This window comes from Rhinolophus sinicus, linkage group LG12 (genome assembly GCF_036562045.2).
Source record: "Rhinolophus sinicus isolate RSC01 linkage group LG12, ASM3656204v1, whole genome shotgun sequence".
Lineage (NCBI taxonomy): Eukaryota > Metazoa > Chordata > Mammalia > Chiroptera > Rhinolophidae > Rhinolophus > Rhinolophus sinicus.
The window spans coordinates 14,859,825-14,878,464 of record NC_133761.1 but is presented as its reverse complement, the minus strand read 5'-3'; the positions used below and the strand labels follow the sequence as shown (position 1 = coordinate 14,878,464).

Sequence of the window (18,640 nt, the reverse complement as noted above, 5' to 3'; positions counted from 1 at the left end):
GTGTAAAGTGGGCCCTTGTGTATTCATTTTGCAAATGAGGAATCAAGCTCCTTGCCCGTGGTCGCCCAGCCGGGAGGTGGCAAAGTCTGATTCCAGCCCATTCTATGACTCTAAAAGCATCCTGCCGGGATTCGTGCAAACACCATTGGCCTGGAGCGAGGCCCTGGTAGAACTGGGCGGGGTATCTCACTTCCTTGGTCTGGAGACCAAGGTGGGAGTCTCTGCCACGTGGTACTTAGTTTCTGCCAGGTGGCAGGCTGGGACCGGTCTCGAGAGCAATGCAAACTTTCTGGAGCTGGCAAGTTTGTCTCTCCTGCGGGAGACAGGCAAACTCGCCACTGCAGGGTGGGTAAAATGCCCACTTGGTGTTCTCCAAGGTGTCTGCTAGAACTAATCTTACAGTGATCTCAATGCAAAGTTTTAAGAGAACTCAGTATATCCACAGACATGAATAATTTGTAACAGCATAAGGTGGTCAACTCTCCCAGGGGTGCTTGCAGGCTCAGTTTGGGATTCTTGCTGCCCGTGGGAGGAATATTCCAGTTAAGAGATGGTGGCCCCTTAGTAGTTGGTGTAAATTTGGTAGAAGTAAAAAAAAGAGGGTGGGTAAGTGAGTGGTTGAATTCGAAGGAAATGAGCTGGCATTTTTTTGGGACTCCTGCGTGAAATTATATGCAAATACAGAGTAGAGCATGGGGGAGGGGGGGTCTGGGTTGTGTTTTTGTTGATGGTGGAAAGGTTCCTATGACCTACGTCTTCATTAACCTTCTCTTTTACAACAGTTGAATGCAGTGGAGCAAAATGCTGAATATGAAGGCCTTTGCCTGCTGAGAATTTATGGTTAGGAAAGGAATCTATCACTGTGAATGTTCTATTAAAGGGGAAATACCCTACAATGAAAGCAACTTAGTATAAGGAGAATACTAGCATTTACATCAGACAGACCTGGCTTGAAATCCCAACTCTGCTCGTCCTAGCTTTGTGACCTAGAGCAGTTTACCTAATTTCTCTTAGTACAGCGTCCTTATCTGTAAAAATGGGATATTACTACCTACATTTTAAAGTGCGTGTAAAGCAAAAGATGTTTAATAAATGGCACCTTTTTGTTGTTGTTACCTAGTAATTTATTCTTACTTATTAAATAGTATTACTATTAATCAATTAATGACATCAGATTATTGCTATTGTGGCAGGGAGCTGGACCTGGGTTCCTCTCTTAAAACCGAATGATAGTTTTTATTAATTCATTTTTTCAGATCATGTTAGTGGATACATTTTTCTAAAGTAAAATTTTTTCTACGTATTTTTCTTAAATGTTTGAGGCTTGCTCATTTATCTGGTGACAGGAATAAAGAAAAACTTTTTAACAGGTAAATAAACAATTACAGAAATACTTCAAAAGAGCCAAGCATACTAAAATTGATAGTTTTTATGGACACCATACCCTTGATTATAATGTTCATGTATTGTGTTTCATAGTATGAAAAGTGAATTTTATTTAGTAAACCATAGTTCACATAAGAATTACACATGAGCACTTTTTGTTTGTTTTCCCTCTGTTTTATTCTTTTGTAATTTAGTGAAGAACACGGTGATATCCAGTCATTCCAAAAACTTAAAACGTCTCACAACAATGGCTTTGGTTTGGCTCCTTTTTTCCTGTTACTGTGGCCTTCTAACAGGTTTTCCTGCCTTCCATCTCCCTTCTCCGAAATTCCAAGACTATTATACATATAATTAGTATCTTCGAAGAGATGAGAGATAAAATCCATAGGTAACAACCAGCCAGAGATCAAAGATCATTTCCTGGTTCCCAAATATCATTTTCATTTTTAATGATGTCTTTAGTTGGCAGCCTCTCACATTACGTAGTATTTCCTTCACTCGTAGTCTAAGAATTATTGTAGTAGAAAAGGCAGAGTAGAAGCCCGAAAACTGTCTCCACACAGATGTTAAAAACAGTATCAATTAAAAACAGGGGTAATGGCAGAAATGAATGCTACTGTCAAAGACTTAAGGGCGCAAGGGTAGTGGGTCAGCTCATACACCCATTTAGTTCACCTGTCTTGCCCCTGCATCTGCTATACTGAGTGTAGTATTTTTCCTCAAGCAGATTATCACAGCCTCAGGTACACGGCATGCAAATGTAGATCTGATATATTTGACCTCATCTCCGTCATCCTTTTATTTCTCTATTTACTGGGCACTTTTGTTGTTTTGTTTCCTCTTATTATCTTACATTGTCTTTCATTGAATTGATTGTGTCTATTTTTTTTTTTTTTCTCTAGCAATTTGGAAGGTGTATGTCCTACTCTGCCTCGCCTGCTTCTGCCTTCCCTCGTCCTCGTCAGCACCTCCATGTAGCATCTGGCAGGCACACTGGTTCTCTGTGAGGTCTTTTCTCTCACTAAGATGCCTCCTGCCATTTGGGGCTCTGTCTGCTTGGCATTTTCTTCCCCTCCTTTTTGCCTGGTTTAACACCTATTCGTTCTCTAGCTGAGCACTCTCTGATAGAACTTTCTGACATGTCGGAAATATTCTACTCATACGTATGTCTGCACAGTTCAATTTGGCAGCTACCAGCCAAATGTGGCTTTTGAGTGCTCAAAATGTAAATAGTGCAAATGAGGAATGGAATTTCAAATTTTAGTTAATTTAAATTTAAATAGCCACATGTGGCTAGTGGGTACTTTATTAGACCACTCAGCTATAGGTCCAGTAGTCACTTCTCAGAAACCTTTCTCTGACCTTCCTGATCAGATTAAGTCTTTCTAATATATACTCTCACAGCAGCAGGTACCTCCTGGGTTTTCCTAAGTTGCAATTTTACATTTATTTTTGTGATTGTTTAATGTCTTTTATCGTCTCTACTAGTGTAAAACTATTAACTTCGCTATGATTTTGGTAATCATTGAGGAGATTGCCCCGCACATAATAGATCTTCATATATATTTGCTGAACGATTGAATGAATTAATAAATAAATGAATTGTAATGATGTTTACCTGTAAGGAGGGTAGTGAAAGAGGACACCAAAAGAGATTTCTGGTTTATCTTTAATGTAAATAGGTAGAAAGGTAGAAATGAGCAGGAGAAGGAGGGAAATAGCCCCATTTTAAGAGCCTCTTGCAGTTGCTCTTACTTGGGGCACAAACACCTTGCTTACTCTGCAGGATATTGAAAACAAAATATGTCATTACAAGAAGGAAAAATGCCAGACAGGGAGGGAAACCATCCCACTTATCAGAATATACATCCTATTTCTCAGGACCATTTTAATGAGCTTTTCAAATAAATTGTGGAAAATTGACAGGTTCGTGCTTACACCCTGAGAAATAATCTTCGGAACCAGAAGGGAGGACAGGACACCTCAGCAGAGAGAGGGGAAAATAATAGGGAGAGGGGGAGACAATTCTATCCATAGAGTAAAAAACCCTCACACAATGTAAAGAGAAGCTGCTTCCCTCTCTTGGGTCAGCCCATTCCATGTCTTGGAGTGTACTTGCTTTTGCTGATAAACTTCTTGCTGTCCCATGCTGCACAAACTCTGTCTTTTGCCTGAATTCTCTCCTTCAAGAAGACAAGAACCGAAGGACAAACATCATTCCTGGTAACAAGAGAAGAGCATATCATGCATTAAACGTGTAATTAAACGCATTAAAATGTTTTTCCTCAATATTAAAAAACCCAACATGCAGACAAATAACTTCAAATACACAGGTAATAAATCATATATGAATAGAGAGCAGAAGGGAGAAAGAAAGGAGAAAGAAAATAGTTGCTCATTCTATTTTGTGGCACAGATTAAAGAGAGACAAGAGTAAAAGTAGACCGTAAGAGAACCCAAATGAGTGATGGAGGTGGCTGGGTTTGAGAAATAATTTTTGAGATAGAATGGACATCCATGGCTACTTGATTAGACATCGGGAATAAAAGAGGGGAAAGAATCAAGGATGGATTCTAAGTTCCTGCATAAGGATTTCCTCTCATGTACAATGTATTGTAGGGAAGATGGGAACAGATTTGGAGTGAGTTAGCATGAGTTCTGGTTTTGCTATGTGGAGATTGAGAGGCTGTGGGAGTATACAGGTGAGGACATGCCGTGAAGTTGGAAATTGAATAAAGGTCTGGCCAGAAGATAAAAGGTAAAGTTTTTGTTTGTTTGTTTTTTAAATTTTTATTGGGGAATATTGGAGAACAGTGTGTTTTTCCAGGAGCTATCAGCTCCATGTCAAGTCGTTGTTTTCAATCTAGTTGTGGGGGACGCAACTGAGCTCCAAGTCAAGTCATTGTTTTCAATCTAGTTGCGGAAGGTGCAGCTCACTGGCCCATGTGAGAATCGAACCTGGTGACCTTGGTGTTATGAGCACTGCACTCTCACCACTGAGCAAACCTGCCGCCCAAAAAAATAAAGTTTTTAAATGCACACATATGGTAGTTATAAGAGTGCCTATGAATGAGATCACCCAGGGAGAGTGTGACTTACAACTGAAAACTGCGCTAAAAATGAAGGCTTACCGGCATTTGGGGTGGAAACCTTGAAAAGAAATATCTCCTCGGGGAAAGAATTGCAAGTGGTAGTGGAAATAGAATAAAGTGGTGTCTTGGAAACTACATTACCTTATATTTACTGAAAATCACTTCAGATAAGCAAGTTCTGATTTATTTAATTCTATGGGTGATATAGTACCATAGTTTAAAATTTAACTTCACGTCCTTTGTTAAATTTTAAGGCTTTGCTTATAAAACAATCAGGATTTTCCCCACTAGATGGTGATATTGTTTCATGTTTCACATAGACACTGCCTTAGAACAAGCAAAGGAATATGAATCTATTATTTACTGAGCAGAGTACCCTGTATGTTATCCTACCCAATCCCTACAATAATAAAAATCAGATCACAACATTCCTCTGTTCAAAATCCCCCAATGGATTCCAATCTCCAGAATAAAAAGCAATGGCCTTAACTAAGGCTCCCCCCCCCCCTTTTTTCTCCTCTCCACCGCCCCCTCCCCAACCCCCCAACCCCGCACTCCAATTCAAGCTGTTGTTTCTCAGTTTAGTTGTGCAGGACACAGCTCCCTGGCCCTGCTGGTGTTATGAGCCTTGCGCTCCCCCCGGGCTGAGGCAGTGATTGCCGGTTATCAATCAGCCGCTGCTAGCTGCTGGCCGCTCCTGGCAGCACACAGCAGCCCACGGCAGCCCACGGCAGCCCACCTACATCCTGGCTGCTCAGCTCCAGGGTGAGCCATTGTTCATAATCTTAGCTGTAGAGGGCGCAGCTCACTGGCCCATGTAGGAATCAAGCTGGTGACCTCGGTGTTAGGAGCGTGGCGTTCCAACCACCTGAGCCACCTGGCAGGCCCAAGGCTCTTAAGGCCTTATATAATATAATCCCTTTTACAAGCCCACTCCCACATTCTCTAAATTCAAAAGATGTACTTCTGTCTCAGGGACCCTTTGTTTTTCAATCAACCTGACTGAGATATAAATTAAGTAAAATAAACTGCATCCATTTAAAATGATTTGACAAACGTAGAACATTCTCATCATCTCTCCTCCCGAAGTTTTCTCTGTGTCCCTTAGGGAAAAAAAAAGAGAAGGAACATTTTAAAAATATTAATTGCTACTTACTTTAGGTTTGCTTTACTCTTTTTTCCCTAGTTTTTTAATCATTGATTTTAGGCATTTCTTCTTTTCTAATGTAAACACTTAAAACTATATTTTCCTCTAAGCTCTGCTTTACCTGCATCCCACAAATTTTGAAATGTTATCTTTCATTATCACATGTTCAAAATATTTTCTAATTCCTTTTGTAATTACTTCTTTGACTGAATAGTTTAGGAGTGAATTGTTCTTCCAGATGTTTGTGATTTCCTAGATTTTTTTTTGAGGGGAAGCAGTTTGCCACTCAAAAATATGCCTTTTTAAGATATTGGCTATTTTAAGCTAATTATTTTTACGAAACAAAAGACTCAGAAAGAACCTTTGACTTTCACCCTGCCTGAAAGGATTTAGATAGAGGACCAGGACCTGCTCCAGGAAGGTAAGTGTCATAGGTAACTATAGTTTAATCTGAACTAGAAAGTGATAGACAGAGAGGAACCTAGCAAGGCTCTTTTAATCAAACTCCTCTCTATGTCCTGTTGTTTCAAGATGGGTCAACAAACATTTGTTTACTAAACATTAACTCTTTTTATCTCCTTTTAAAATTGTCTTACTTCCCTTTGAAGTCCTAGACCCTTCTCTCCCCTCTTTGGTCGAGAATGACATATATACCACATTTTGCCTCACAGTCTTGGGAGTTTTCATGCTTATGTGAATTCCCTGTGTGCAGGTATTAAAAACTTAATTTCTCCTCTTACTCTACCTTATTTAACAAGCCAGAAATACTAAGATGGAAAGGGAAAGTTTCCCTGTCCCCACAACATCACTTTGTCTTGTTTGGCATTTTAAAATTTAGCTAAATGACATATTCCTATACAAACACACATATAGAATCACCACAAATGTAGACTGAAAAAGGTGTGCTGTACTCCTTTATGCAGTGAGGTTTCACTTGTGTACTAGGTGCATATATTACACAACTGAAATAATTTTATGCAGTGACAAACCTTTCTTGGTAAAGTTCTGAAGAGAACAAAATACAGTCTTTTCTTGATGTACACATTTTTCTTGATGTAATAGCATTCCTGGACAATTCAAGATTATATTAAAGTTGTTTTAAAAATACCTTGTGTTTCTATATAAAACCAAATTAGGTTCTAGGCTCAGCTAACAGCAAACATGAATCTTCATCCACATGAATATCCATAGAACGTGAGAAAGACATTTTGGACTTAGGACAATTCAATTCTTCTTTGTGAAGTGCTCTTCCAAGCAAACGAGAATATCTATTAATAGTATGCCTGTTCACTAAAAGCCAGTAGCATCCCCAATAACGTGACAAACCACAGTCCCCACCAAAATTTCCCAAAAGGCACCCTTGTGGGTTACCCTTATAGGAAACCCATTATCGTTTAGTATCATTGCAAAAGAAGTCACTAGGTGGCAGTATATACCATAGTACTATTAAGCTTTTGGGGACACCTTTTTAGCACCAAGGTCTGCACCGGAACCAAGGTTAAGACTTAGAAGACTTCTTGGGAGGTGAGCAGGGCTAGGACTGGAGGACAACATGACCTCACATTTATTTATAATGTGTTATGTCTATCACTACAAAAAGATGAGTCAAACACGACAAAAATATTAAAAATGGATTTAAATGATGAACATATGAAAATGGCTTTTCTCTACCTTTACATTTATTTATTTATTTTAAAACTTTTATTTAGTTTAAGTGTGTTTTTCCAGGACCCATCAGATCCAAGTCAAATAGTTGTTTCAATCTAGTTGTGGAGGGCGCAGCTCACAGTGGCCCATGGGGGGGATCCAACCGACAACGTTTTTGTTAAGAGCACCACACTCTAACCAACTGAGCTAACTGGCCGCCCCTACATTTATTTTTTAAAGACAAGTTGTCTTTATTAAGAATCTGTCAACAGAAGTATCTGAACAGGATATTGCTAAATCATCTATCTGCTTTCATTCATAGAGAAAGAATAAAAATTGTGGCAGCATGAAAATCAAGATAACCATTAATGGTTCAGAACAATGTAGATCTTCTGATACCATGTGTCACGCAGGGTCTCAGCTTAGAGATTGTCAGGCAGGGAGTCAGGCGGGGTCTCTGGTCCTGCTCCCCACATAAGAACACAGGATATGGTGAGGCCTAAAAGGAACAACCATGGACCCATAGGTAGGGGAGTCATACTACTATATTCTCACTGGCAGCTGGGCCGGAGACACAGGAAACAGGAGCCACACAATCTGCAACCCACCGTCCTAATAGCAATCCGCTCTTGCTAGCTCAGCCACCATCTTCTTGCTAGCCCCCGTTTTGCTGCTAGTGTAGCCACAGCAGTTATATTAGTGGCCAGTGTCTCACTGGTTACAGCTGATGGCCAACTAGCCATAACTAATGGCCATCCAATCACAGTTGATGGCCATTTACTACCTGAGCCAGCACCTTCCTACGTGAGGCCAAGAGCCTGGAAACTGCACTCCTGGCTCTGTCCCCACAGAGATACAGGAAACAGGAACCACATGACCCACAACCCGCTGTCTGCTTCTCTGCCAACCAACCAACCAACGTAGCCACGGCAGTTATATTAGTGCCTAATGGCTAACTGGTTACAGCTGATGGTCAACTAGTCACAGCTGATGGCCATCTACTACCTGAGTCAGCACCTTTCCATGTGAGGTTGAGAGCATGGAATCTGCTCTCCTGGCTCTGTCCCCACACCATGAAAATTCAAAGGAAAAGAGTAACAGACTGCTTGGGGGAATGCAAAATGGTATCACAGAGAGGGAGGATTTGAATTCATCTTGAAAATTAGGCAGGAATAATACAGGTGTATATTAAGAGGCAACAACAATAATGACAGCTAACATGTTATTAAGCTTCATCATTCACAATACTCTTTTGTGAAAACACGTTTGATTCAAGTTCATCTTCTTACATAACTATTCACTTTTAACCACTACTACTCAAAGCATGGTCTGCCAATGGGTGACCACCACCAGTTGTCAACGGAAGAATGTCCAATCCTGTAGAAAATTTTTATAAAACTTATTTGAGCCAAACAGGATACACCTGGAAGCAAGAGCTCAACAGGCTGAGATAAATGCTTAGGAGAGCAGCAGTTTGCAGTTTATTTTATGCATTTGAGATTAAAGAGGGAACTCAGGGAGATTACACCAAGGTGGGAGAAAGCAAGACAGGAATCAGATTACACAATAGTTAAGATTGTGTGCTCTCTTGCAGGCTTTAGAAGGAGGGGGTCTAAAAGGGTGATATTAGAAGAAGGGATCTGAAAGGGCATTTTAAAGGAGTGTTAACCTATAGGCACAGAAACAATGGACAGGGCTTGCTTAGCAAAGAAGCCTTTTTAGCAAAGAAGTTATATGCTTGGGGTGTGACTACCCAGCATGACAGTTAGGAAATTATGACCAGATCACTGTTGCTTTCCCTTTTTTCAAACACACTATAATGAGAGACAATAATTTAGAAATATTTATAGCAACTTGACAATTTTCTGTCTATTGACCAAAACAATTAAAAAAAAATGAGATTCTGTTTTGTATTTTTTTTTTTTTTAGATTTTATTGGGGAACGGGAACAGGACTTTATTGGGGGAACAGTGTGTACTTCCAGGACTTTTTTCCAAGTCAAGTTGTTGTCCTTTCAATCTTAGTTGTGGAGGGTGCCATTCAGCTTCAAGTTGTTGTCCTTTCAGTCTTAGTTGTGGAGGGCACAGCTCAGCTCCAGGTCCAGTTGCTGTTTTCTAGTTGAAGGGGGCGCAGCCCATGTGGGAGCCGAACCAGGAACCTTGTGGTTGAGAGGATGCGCTCCAACCAACTGAGCCATCAGGGAGCTCAGGGGCAGCTCAGCTCAAAGTGCCGTGTTCAATTTTAGTTGCAGGGGGCGCTGCCCACCATCCCTTGCAGGACTCCAGCGATTGAACTGGCAACCTTGTGGTTGAGAGCCCACTGGCCCATGTGGGATTCCAACCAGTCGCCTTCGGAGTTAGGAATATGGAGCTCTAACCGCCTGAGCCACCGGGCCGGCCCCTGTTTTGTATGTTTTTTTATTTCATTTTTATTATATATTACTAAAGAGTCAGTCTTTAATGAACTGAACACACACACACACACACACACACACACACACACACACACACACACATCCCTGTCCCTTCCCCACCAAAAAGTTTGAGAAGCACTGGTTCCCGAGCACCAAAACAGCCAGAAGGCATGAAACAGGTAAGTAGGGAGAGCTATAAGAAAAGGCTCACATTTAATAGTTCCCACCTGTAACAGTATGCTCACTAAATTTTATTTAATAATGTCAACAACCCAATAAGATTGGTGGTATGATCTTGACTTTACAAAGTAGGACAGAAAATTCAGAGAAGATAATGAACTTGCCCCCGTGGAGCCAGGAATCCAATTCAGGTGTCTGAATTTTCAGCCCTTTTAAGATCTTCACACTGGATGAATCTCCCTGTCAGTACCCTTCTTTTGTATACCAGTACTGTAGAGCACAGTTGATTTGGGGACCAGTTGTTCCAGAGCTCACTGGCCCACATTGGTGCTCACATGTCCTCAAGAGTCAGTTCACAAATCTTTCCCTAAGTTAGGAAAAGGGTCTGTCTTCTAACTCAATGGAGCATGGTGTGTCTCATACATCAAAAGAAAGGTTAAAAAAATAACAGAAACCAGTTCCTCATTTCCTGTTCACATTTCCTGTTTACACACACACACACACACACACACACACACACACCCCTCTCCTTAAGCATGAAAATAAATTCTGCTCTTTCCCTCTCACTGGAGTAGTGGTATCAGGTATTTTCCTAAATTTAATGTTTTCCCCTTATGAGAAGGTGCTTTTTTTTATCATAGTTTTTTTTTTTACCATAAATTTTATGATGAATTTTGTATCATAAACATTTTATCAGAAATTATTAAACAAGAAATTATTCTACAACAAAACATTTTTAGTATTTATTTTTCAGACAAAGAAAGATGCTGGAATTCAAATGAAAACACGACTAGATTGAAAACGGTGAAAAAAAATCAAAGACATTCACAACACTGATAAGATTTACATATGTAGGTAGAGCTTTGGGATAAAACAAAGTGTTGCTTGAACAATGAATAATTAGAAATGTGTAACAATGTAATGTTTTCTCATTCTGCACTTTCAAAAAACTTAAAACCATTAAATCAAAGAGAGATTTAGTGGGGCCAGGTTTGTATGTCTCTTTTCTTCATTTTGCAGGCCTACTAATAATTTTAAAAATTAATTAGAGATAACTTGAGAAAAAGTGTTTTGTCTAGCATCATAAAGAGAACAGCTATTGAACACATGTCACGTACCCGGAAACTTTATATAGTGTTATTTCATTGAAGCCATACAATATCCCAAAAGATAGGAATTATTACTCCTGTTTTATCAATAGGAAATTGAGGCCCAGAGAAGTGAAGTAATTCGCATAAGGTTACAAAGTTAATAAATGACGGGATCAGGAAAGAAACTGCATATTTGATGTAAAGCCTATGCAAACTTTTGATGTTCTGTGTTATAGGATTAAAACATGAGTGACAGGCAGCTGTTAAACTCATTAACTCTGGCATCTCTACTTCTGTTAAATGATTTATGCAGAATGAGGCTCTTAGAATCACATGCACTTGGAACCTTTTCTCACTTGGTTTACATTTCTGCCACAGTCTATTTAAAAAGTTAAGAAATTTAGGTAACTTCTTTTGGTGAAAATGTTGCCTAAAATATACTGTTGAATTCATGAAGAAGTTGGACAATTGTTCTCTTTAAGGAGTATGGTTGAACATGGCCTTGGGAATCTGTAGAAGTAGGGTTCAAGGGCTGTCTAACTGATTTTCTAGGTGTGAAATTTAGGCAGATTACTTCACTTTTCTATGCTTAAGCTTCTTCGTTTGTAAATTGACAATAAGAATACCTAACTCAGGGTTTTTGTGAGAATAAATTAAACAATATAACCAAAATGTTTAGCACCACATAAAGCACAGAATAAATGTTCAATGAATTATTGCAAATTTTAAGTAGTGATTTTGTAGAATGTTGGAAAAGACTTCAGGGATCTTAAAAAAAAAATGCCCACAAGACAGAACAATAAAATACAATGAGCCTGCATGATGGTATAAATACTCTCGAATGGCAGAATTGATAAAAAATATACAAAGAGGTGGGTTTTCAATAGCCCTCTCATTTTCATTTTTATGTGTAGACTTATAATTGATATCTGCAATTGAGAGATTACATCTTTCAAGATACTGTTAATTTAAAAAAATTAGTTTCACACTTACTAGTTGTAAGAGTGCAGAGACTTGTATACAGAAGGTGCCAAAAAATGTATACACATTTTAAGAACAGAAAACTGTATTAAAATTGTAATATTCAATATATACCAATAATAAAAGATGAATACAAGTCACCTTTGACTTCTGCAATTACAAGAGGTGCTCAAAGTGGTTACCATCAGTGTCCAGACACTTTTGATCATGGCGAACTACTGCTTGAGCAATGTTGACCAAAGTGTCCACGTGTATACATTTTTTTGGCATCCCGATATATCCAAATATTGTAACAAACTGCATAAAATGTCAATACACAGATAGGTCTTTACTATCACAATGATCTCTGCCATTAGCATTACGTGGTTTTGCTGCAGACCAGACTCTGACACTGCATGGGATAGAAAAACAGGGTATTTATTTGGCATTAATCACAATTCTTTCCATATTCCCCGTAAGGTAGACAATACATCATATCCCCATTTTAAGAGGCAGTCTTTTAAGAACACAGCTTTGAAGCCAGAATGTTCTGGGTTTGATTTTTACTTCTTGCACTTACTAGCTGTTACCCCATCTCTCTGAGCCTGATTCCTGATGTAAAATGAGGACAACATCCATTTTATGATTTATTGCAATAATGAAGGAAGGTAACAACTACCTGAAGCATCTTTAATGCAGCAGATGTCAACAAGTGGTAGCCACAATTATTTTCATTTTGTAAAGGTAGAAACTGAGGACTAAGCACAATTAGGTAAGAAATTATAGGCGTGGAGCTGGATCCCAGGCCAGCGTTCTTTATTGATTACACCATAAAGTAAGTAAACTGTCTTTGGTGAAGGGGGTTGGGGCGAGAAAAATGCTTAATTTCTCCAAGCCCTGTAGTGACATGTATAGCCTTCGTCCTTCACTATTTAGCTGTATTGTTATTAGTTTTACTCTCTGGCAATTTGGAGCACAGAAAGTATAATAAAAATACCTTCCTACTAGTCTAGTAGCCTCCTAGCCTGTCTCCAGGGACCCCCAGCAGGAGCGCCGTGGGTAAAGGAAGGGGCGCTCACCTAATTCAATCTCCACTGCACACAAAACGCAGAACCGGCGCCCCGCCCAAATGTTTATATTTTCCTCCCTCGGCCCCGCCCCCTCGACCACGCGGGGTTCCAGCCACGCCCTCAGGCTGGAGTTCCTGGAGCACACGCCCCCAGCTTCTCAGCCAACCCAACCCACCGGGATTTCCGCTCCAGCCAATCGGGTCTGAGCAACGGTATTGCCCCTAACAATCATGGCGGGAGCAGCTTCTGTGAGGGCAGACTGATTTAACACCCAAACCCGCGGCGGCCAGCAAAGACAGTGGTAGCGGCACGGCCCGGAGCATGGAGGGTGGCAGCGCTGGCAGTGGTGGCAGCGATAGCAGCCCTAGCGGTAGTGGCGGGGCGCAGCAAAGGGAGCTGGAGCGCATGGCTGAGGTCCTGGTCACCGGGGAGCAGCTACGGTAAGGCGTGGGGCAGTGACGGTGGGCTCGCGGTGGCACTGCCAGACTGTGTCCGCAACATTCCCGCGCGCACGCGCGCCGTGGCTGGTGGCTTGTGGCTTGCGACTCGTGCCGGGCTCCGGGACGGCTGCGGGCGCGTGGACAGTCCTCGTGGCGCTCCTGACTGGCTGCTGCAGCCCGGCGCCCTGCGGACCCGGGACACAAGCGAGCGAGTGGTGCGCGCTGCAGCCCTGCGCCCGCAGACGCGCTGGCACCCACCGCGCGCGCTCCCTCTTCCCAGGCACCTGGGCGCTGCCAGGCCTCGGGGCTGACAGCCGGCTCCTAATGCTCCCAGAGAACCACAGGGGTCTCTGTGGGGCCCCGAGCCGGCCCCAGCCCCCACCTCTTTGCTCCTGGATAAAAGGAACCACCCCAAAGATCGCCTTCACTTGAGGTTTTCCTTTTTCGCTGTCAAGTCTTGCTTCACTTTTCTGACCTTCAACATTTGCATCTGTAAAATGGGGCTGAGCACCGCAACTCTCTTATGGGTTATTGTGAGGGCTAAACCTCACAATAAGAGAGAACATTTTTGAAACACTGTACCTATCACTAAGTAGGCACATCCTCGTCAATCGTCATGTGTGTCCGCAGGGGGGAGTGGAGGCACCTTGTCCCGCTGCTGGGCTGCTGTGTCAACTCCCCCAGCGTGCACATTGTGGACCCCATAACCGTTCGGTCCCGGGCTGCTGCAAGAAGGAGGACTTGACGGGTCTGACGCCGCCCAGGAAAGGCAGTGACCCCTAGAACCTCCCTTACTATTCCCATTCCATCCACATCCTTCTTGGATTCATGTTTGAGAATTGTATTTGTGGTCCGACCGGTTATGCAGCTGCCCTTGTGGTCATAAATCAGTTTGCCAGGGAAAAACCTGGCTGCGCGTTTGAGCCACTACTTGCCTGCGGGTCCTCGCCCGGCGGGAACAACACGCACAGCGGTTCCTTCTAAGTTCTTGGCCTGAATCTTCAGGCTCATTGTGGTTTTTAAATACCGTGTTTCAGGGTCTGAAGGAGAGAATCTTGCAAAGATCCCTAAGGTTTGGTAACCACCCTGCTTAGAGCACTTACATTAAGAAAGTAAATATTGGAAGTCATAATTAGTTGAGTTTAATGTTACAAAAGGCAAATCGCACACTTCTAGTCCTTGATGATTTTTAAATGTGTAGCCAAATTAAAGGGAATAAAAACTTGTTTCCTTCATCAAGAATATATTTTATGATTCAATCTGAAACACTTTTTAATAATTTATTTACTCCTCATCACTATATTGTCTTTTTCAAAGTCCTCAATTGGGCACTTTTCATTTCCTTTAAAATAATAAATTATATGGTGTCTCTCTTTGTCCAGTAAGCACTTTCTCCTTCAAGATGTACCTTAACTGCTCCTTCTTGGGTGTTCCCCAGAGCTTTTGGTTACCTGCTTCTTCCCTAGCACTCTTCTACACTATGGCAGGTTTGAGAACCATGCTTAGTGTGTTGGTAACTAGACAAAGGACAGAGGGTTCTCTCTCACCCAAGAGTTATAATAGATCTGGGTTTGAATTTGTTTTTTTTGGGGGGGTGGGAGTTGAATTTCTGCTCAGCAACTTTATAGCAAAAAGTCAGCATTAAGTTGTTTGGACAAGAATTTAAGCTAGAGTGAATTCTGGGTTTGCCATCTATTAGTGTGGGACCTCAGACAAGTTTCTTAACTAAGAATGATGGGTAACTATGGACTCTACTTCACAGTGTTGTTACGAAGATTACATGAGTTAGTGCTTAGAACAGTGCCTGGTATATAGTAAGCACAGTGTTAGCATTAGCTATGACGGCTCTGTGAACTTGGACACATTCATTCAATTCTCTGAAACTCTGTTTCCTCCTCTATAAAATAGTAATGAAGATAAGTTCTTAATGAGTTTGTTGTGAGAATTTGCCCCTGGGATTCATATATGAATGAGCAATCAACAAATGGTTGCTGGAATTAATTAGTATTATTAATCTCTGTGTGTCTCCACGTGACTTCTAGCTGAGCAAGATCTGACAGGAAGGATTGGGTGGTGACTAACAACATGGCATAGAACTAATAGAACTAGGCTGCCTGGGTTCTTATTCTGCCTCTACCATTTTTTATTAGTTCTGTGGCTTTGGGACAATTTACTCAACTTCTTGGTGCCTCAGTTTCCACTTCTTGTGCAGGAATGTTGTGAGGATTAAATGAGATGATATATATATAAAAGGCTTAGCAAATGTTGGCTATTTGATTTTACTTTGGAAAATTGTAATCATTGGTTTTTTGGTTTAAATCCCAATCATTTTCACACTGTGCCTAGCACATAATAATTACTCAATAAATATTTGATTGACTAGTGTATGCAATTATACGACTGTAAGAACAGATAATATAATATTCTGAATTTAGGGACTTAAGTGGCCTTGTGCCCTGACTTCTTCATTACTACAGGAACCTCTCATAAAGAAGCGGCATGCAGCCATCCTTACCGTCACTGTCACATGTTTTTGCATCCCTACCTGTTCTCTCCCAATCTGATTGTGGGGACTTTGTGATGTGCAGGCCTCCTGCCTTTAATTGCTTCACACACACACACACACACACACACACACACACACACACACATAATTCTCTGCCTTCTCATGCTTTTCCATTATTTTCTGGGTCACCAGAGATTAGGTAAATGAATGTGATGAGGAAAGAGGAAAACAAGGATTGGGATTTGAAATAAGAAAATTTGGCTTCCAGGCCCAGCACTGTGAATTTTATTTATTTAATGTCTACGTATACATGCATATATTTTTAACTACCTTTGTTGGGAGCAAGTCAGTTAGCTGCTCAGGGTCTTAGCACCCAGACCTGCAGAATGAGAATAACAATATCCTTCCACATAGGATTTGTGGTCTGGGATCCAATGGGATATAACATGGAAAGGAACATTGTAAAATAAATCAATAAAGCAAGATGAGTTGTTATGATTATGATCAGCTCCAGATGTGAAATGGAGGCCTGGCTCCACAATCCTAACACTCTGGATAGGGCGATTGGTTGCATAAGGATATGAAACTGAGTAACAGGCTTCAAAACATCTCCTGCTTCCTTTTCCAGCCTGACCACAAAATATTTTTCCTAATCGCTTCATGCTTTCCCTTGTCATAAAATATTGTACTTCCTGCCCCCGATATTTCCATGTTTTTACTTCTAAAAAATGCATTTAGATACCACTTCACACTCCCAGGACGGCTATAATAAAAAAAGACAGATAATAACTAGTGTTGACAAGGATTTGGGTAAATGGGAACCCTTGTACAGTGCTGGTGGAAAGGTAAGATGATGTAGCCATTTTGGAATTTCCTCAAAAATTAAACATGGAGTTACCATATGACCCATCAATTTTACTGCCAGATATATATAGATAGATAGATAGATAGATAGATAGATAGATAGATAGATAGATAGATAGAGATAATATAGATCTATAGATAGATAGAGCTATATATATAGATATGTCATATACATATATCTATATATTATATATCTATATATATATAAAATATTTTTTCCCGAGAGAAATGGAAGCATGTCCACATAAAAAAATGTGTACCCAAATGGTCACAGCAGCATTATTTATAATAGCCCAAAACAGAAACAACTCAAATGTTCATCAACTGATGAGTGGATAAACAGTGTGTGGTATATCCATACAATGGAATATTATTTGGCAATAAAAAGGAATAAAATACTGATACATGCCACCACATGGAGGGCACTTGAAAACATTATGCTAAGTGACAGAAGACCGACACAAAAGGACATATATTGTATTGCCATTTATATGGAATGTCCAGAATAGGTGATCCATAGAGACACAAAGTGGTTGGCAGCGGCAGTGGGGAGGGGGAATGGAGAGTGATTGCTAATGGGTATAGAGTTTCTTTTTGGGATGACGAAAATCTTCTAAACTTGATTGTGGTGATGACTTCTATAATGGTACATATCCTTAAAACCATTGAATTATCATATTAAATCGATGAAGTGTGTGGTATGTGAATTGTATCTCACTAAAACTGTTACAAAAATGCATTTCTTTCCTTCTTTTTTTTTATTGGGGAATATTAGGGAACAGTGTGTTTTTCCAGGACCCATCAGCTCCATGTCAAGTCATTGTTTTTCAATCTAGTTGTGGAGGGCGCAGCTCAGTTCCAAGTCAAGTCATTGTTTTCAATCTACCGTGTTCCCCCGAAAATAAGACCTAGCCGGACCATCAGCTCTAATGTGTCTTTTGGAGCGCAAATAAATATAAGACCCGGTCTTATATTATGTCATATTATATAAGATCTGGTCTTATATTCATTTGCGCTCCAAAAGACACATTAAAGCTGATGGTCCGGCTAGGTCTTATTTTTTGGGGGAAACATGATAGTTATGGAGGGCGCAGCTCACTGGCCCATGTGGGAATTGAACCTGCGATCTTGCTGTTATGAGCACCATGCTCTAACCCCTGAGCCAACCCCTGAGCTCAGATCCAAGCTCAAGCCCAAGCTGTTGTCAATCCAGTTGTGGAGGGCACAGTTCACTGGAGCATGTGGGAATCGAACCGGCAACCTTGTTGTTAAGAGCTCGTTCTCTAACCAACTGAGCCATTCGGCCACCCCCAAAAATGCATTTTGTTGACACATTAGAATGATAAAACATAAAATATTAAAAACTTTTTTCTTTATTATTTTTTTTTTTTAGTTTTTATTGGGGAATATTGGGGAACAGTGTGTTTCTCCAGGGCCCATCAGTTCCAAGTTGTTGTCCTTCAATCTAGGTGTGGAGGGCACAGCTCAGCTCCAAGTCCAGTTGCCATTTTCAATCGTTAGTCGCGGGGAGCACAGCCCACCATCCCATGTGGGAATCGAACCGGCAACCTTGTTGTTCAGAGCTCGCACTCTCACCAACTGAGCCATCCAGCTGCCCTGCTTTCTTTTTTGATTGGCCAAAGAATGCAATTATATCTATCACTAACTCAATAACACATTATCACCATACCAGATGGGACTGACATTTTACATGTATGTTTTTATAGCATTCTTGATTCAAAGAAAAGGGGCCACAAAGACTCAAGATAACCTTCTTAGAATGTTCTTAATTGAAAGATATTAACCATATAAATCATTAATATTAGTGTGGTTTCATACTATAA

At 40.8% G+C, this 18,640-nt stretch overlaps 1 protein-coding gene across 1 annotated transcript in view; it reads left to right on the top strand.

Moving 5' to 3' along the window:
* The first annotated feature begins 13,196 nt into the window (after positions 1-13,196).
* Positions 13,197-18,640, top strand: part of DEPTOR (DEP domain containing MTOR interacting protein) — a 130,493-nt gene continuing 125,049 nt past the window's right edge. The window contains exon 1 of the mRNA XM_074317021.1: positions 13,197-13,426. Within this exon, the coding sequence (XP_074173122.1) occupies positions 13,308-13,426 (119 nt within the window). The 5' untranslated portion in view covers positions 13,197-13,307. The remainder of the gene's footprint in view (positions 13,427-18,640) is intronic.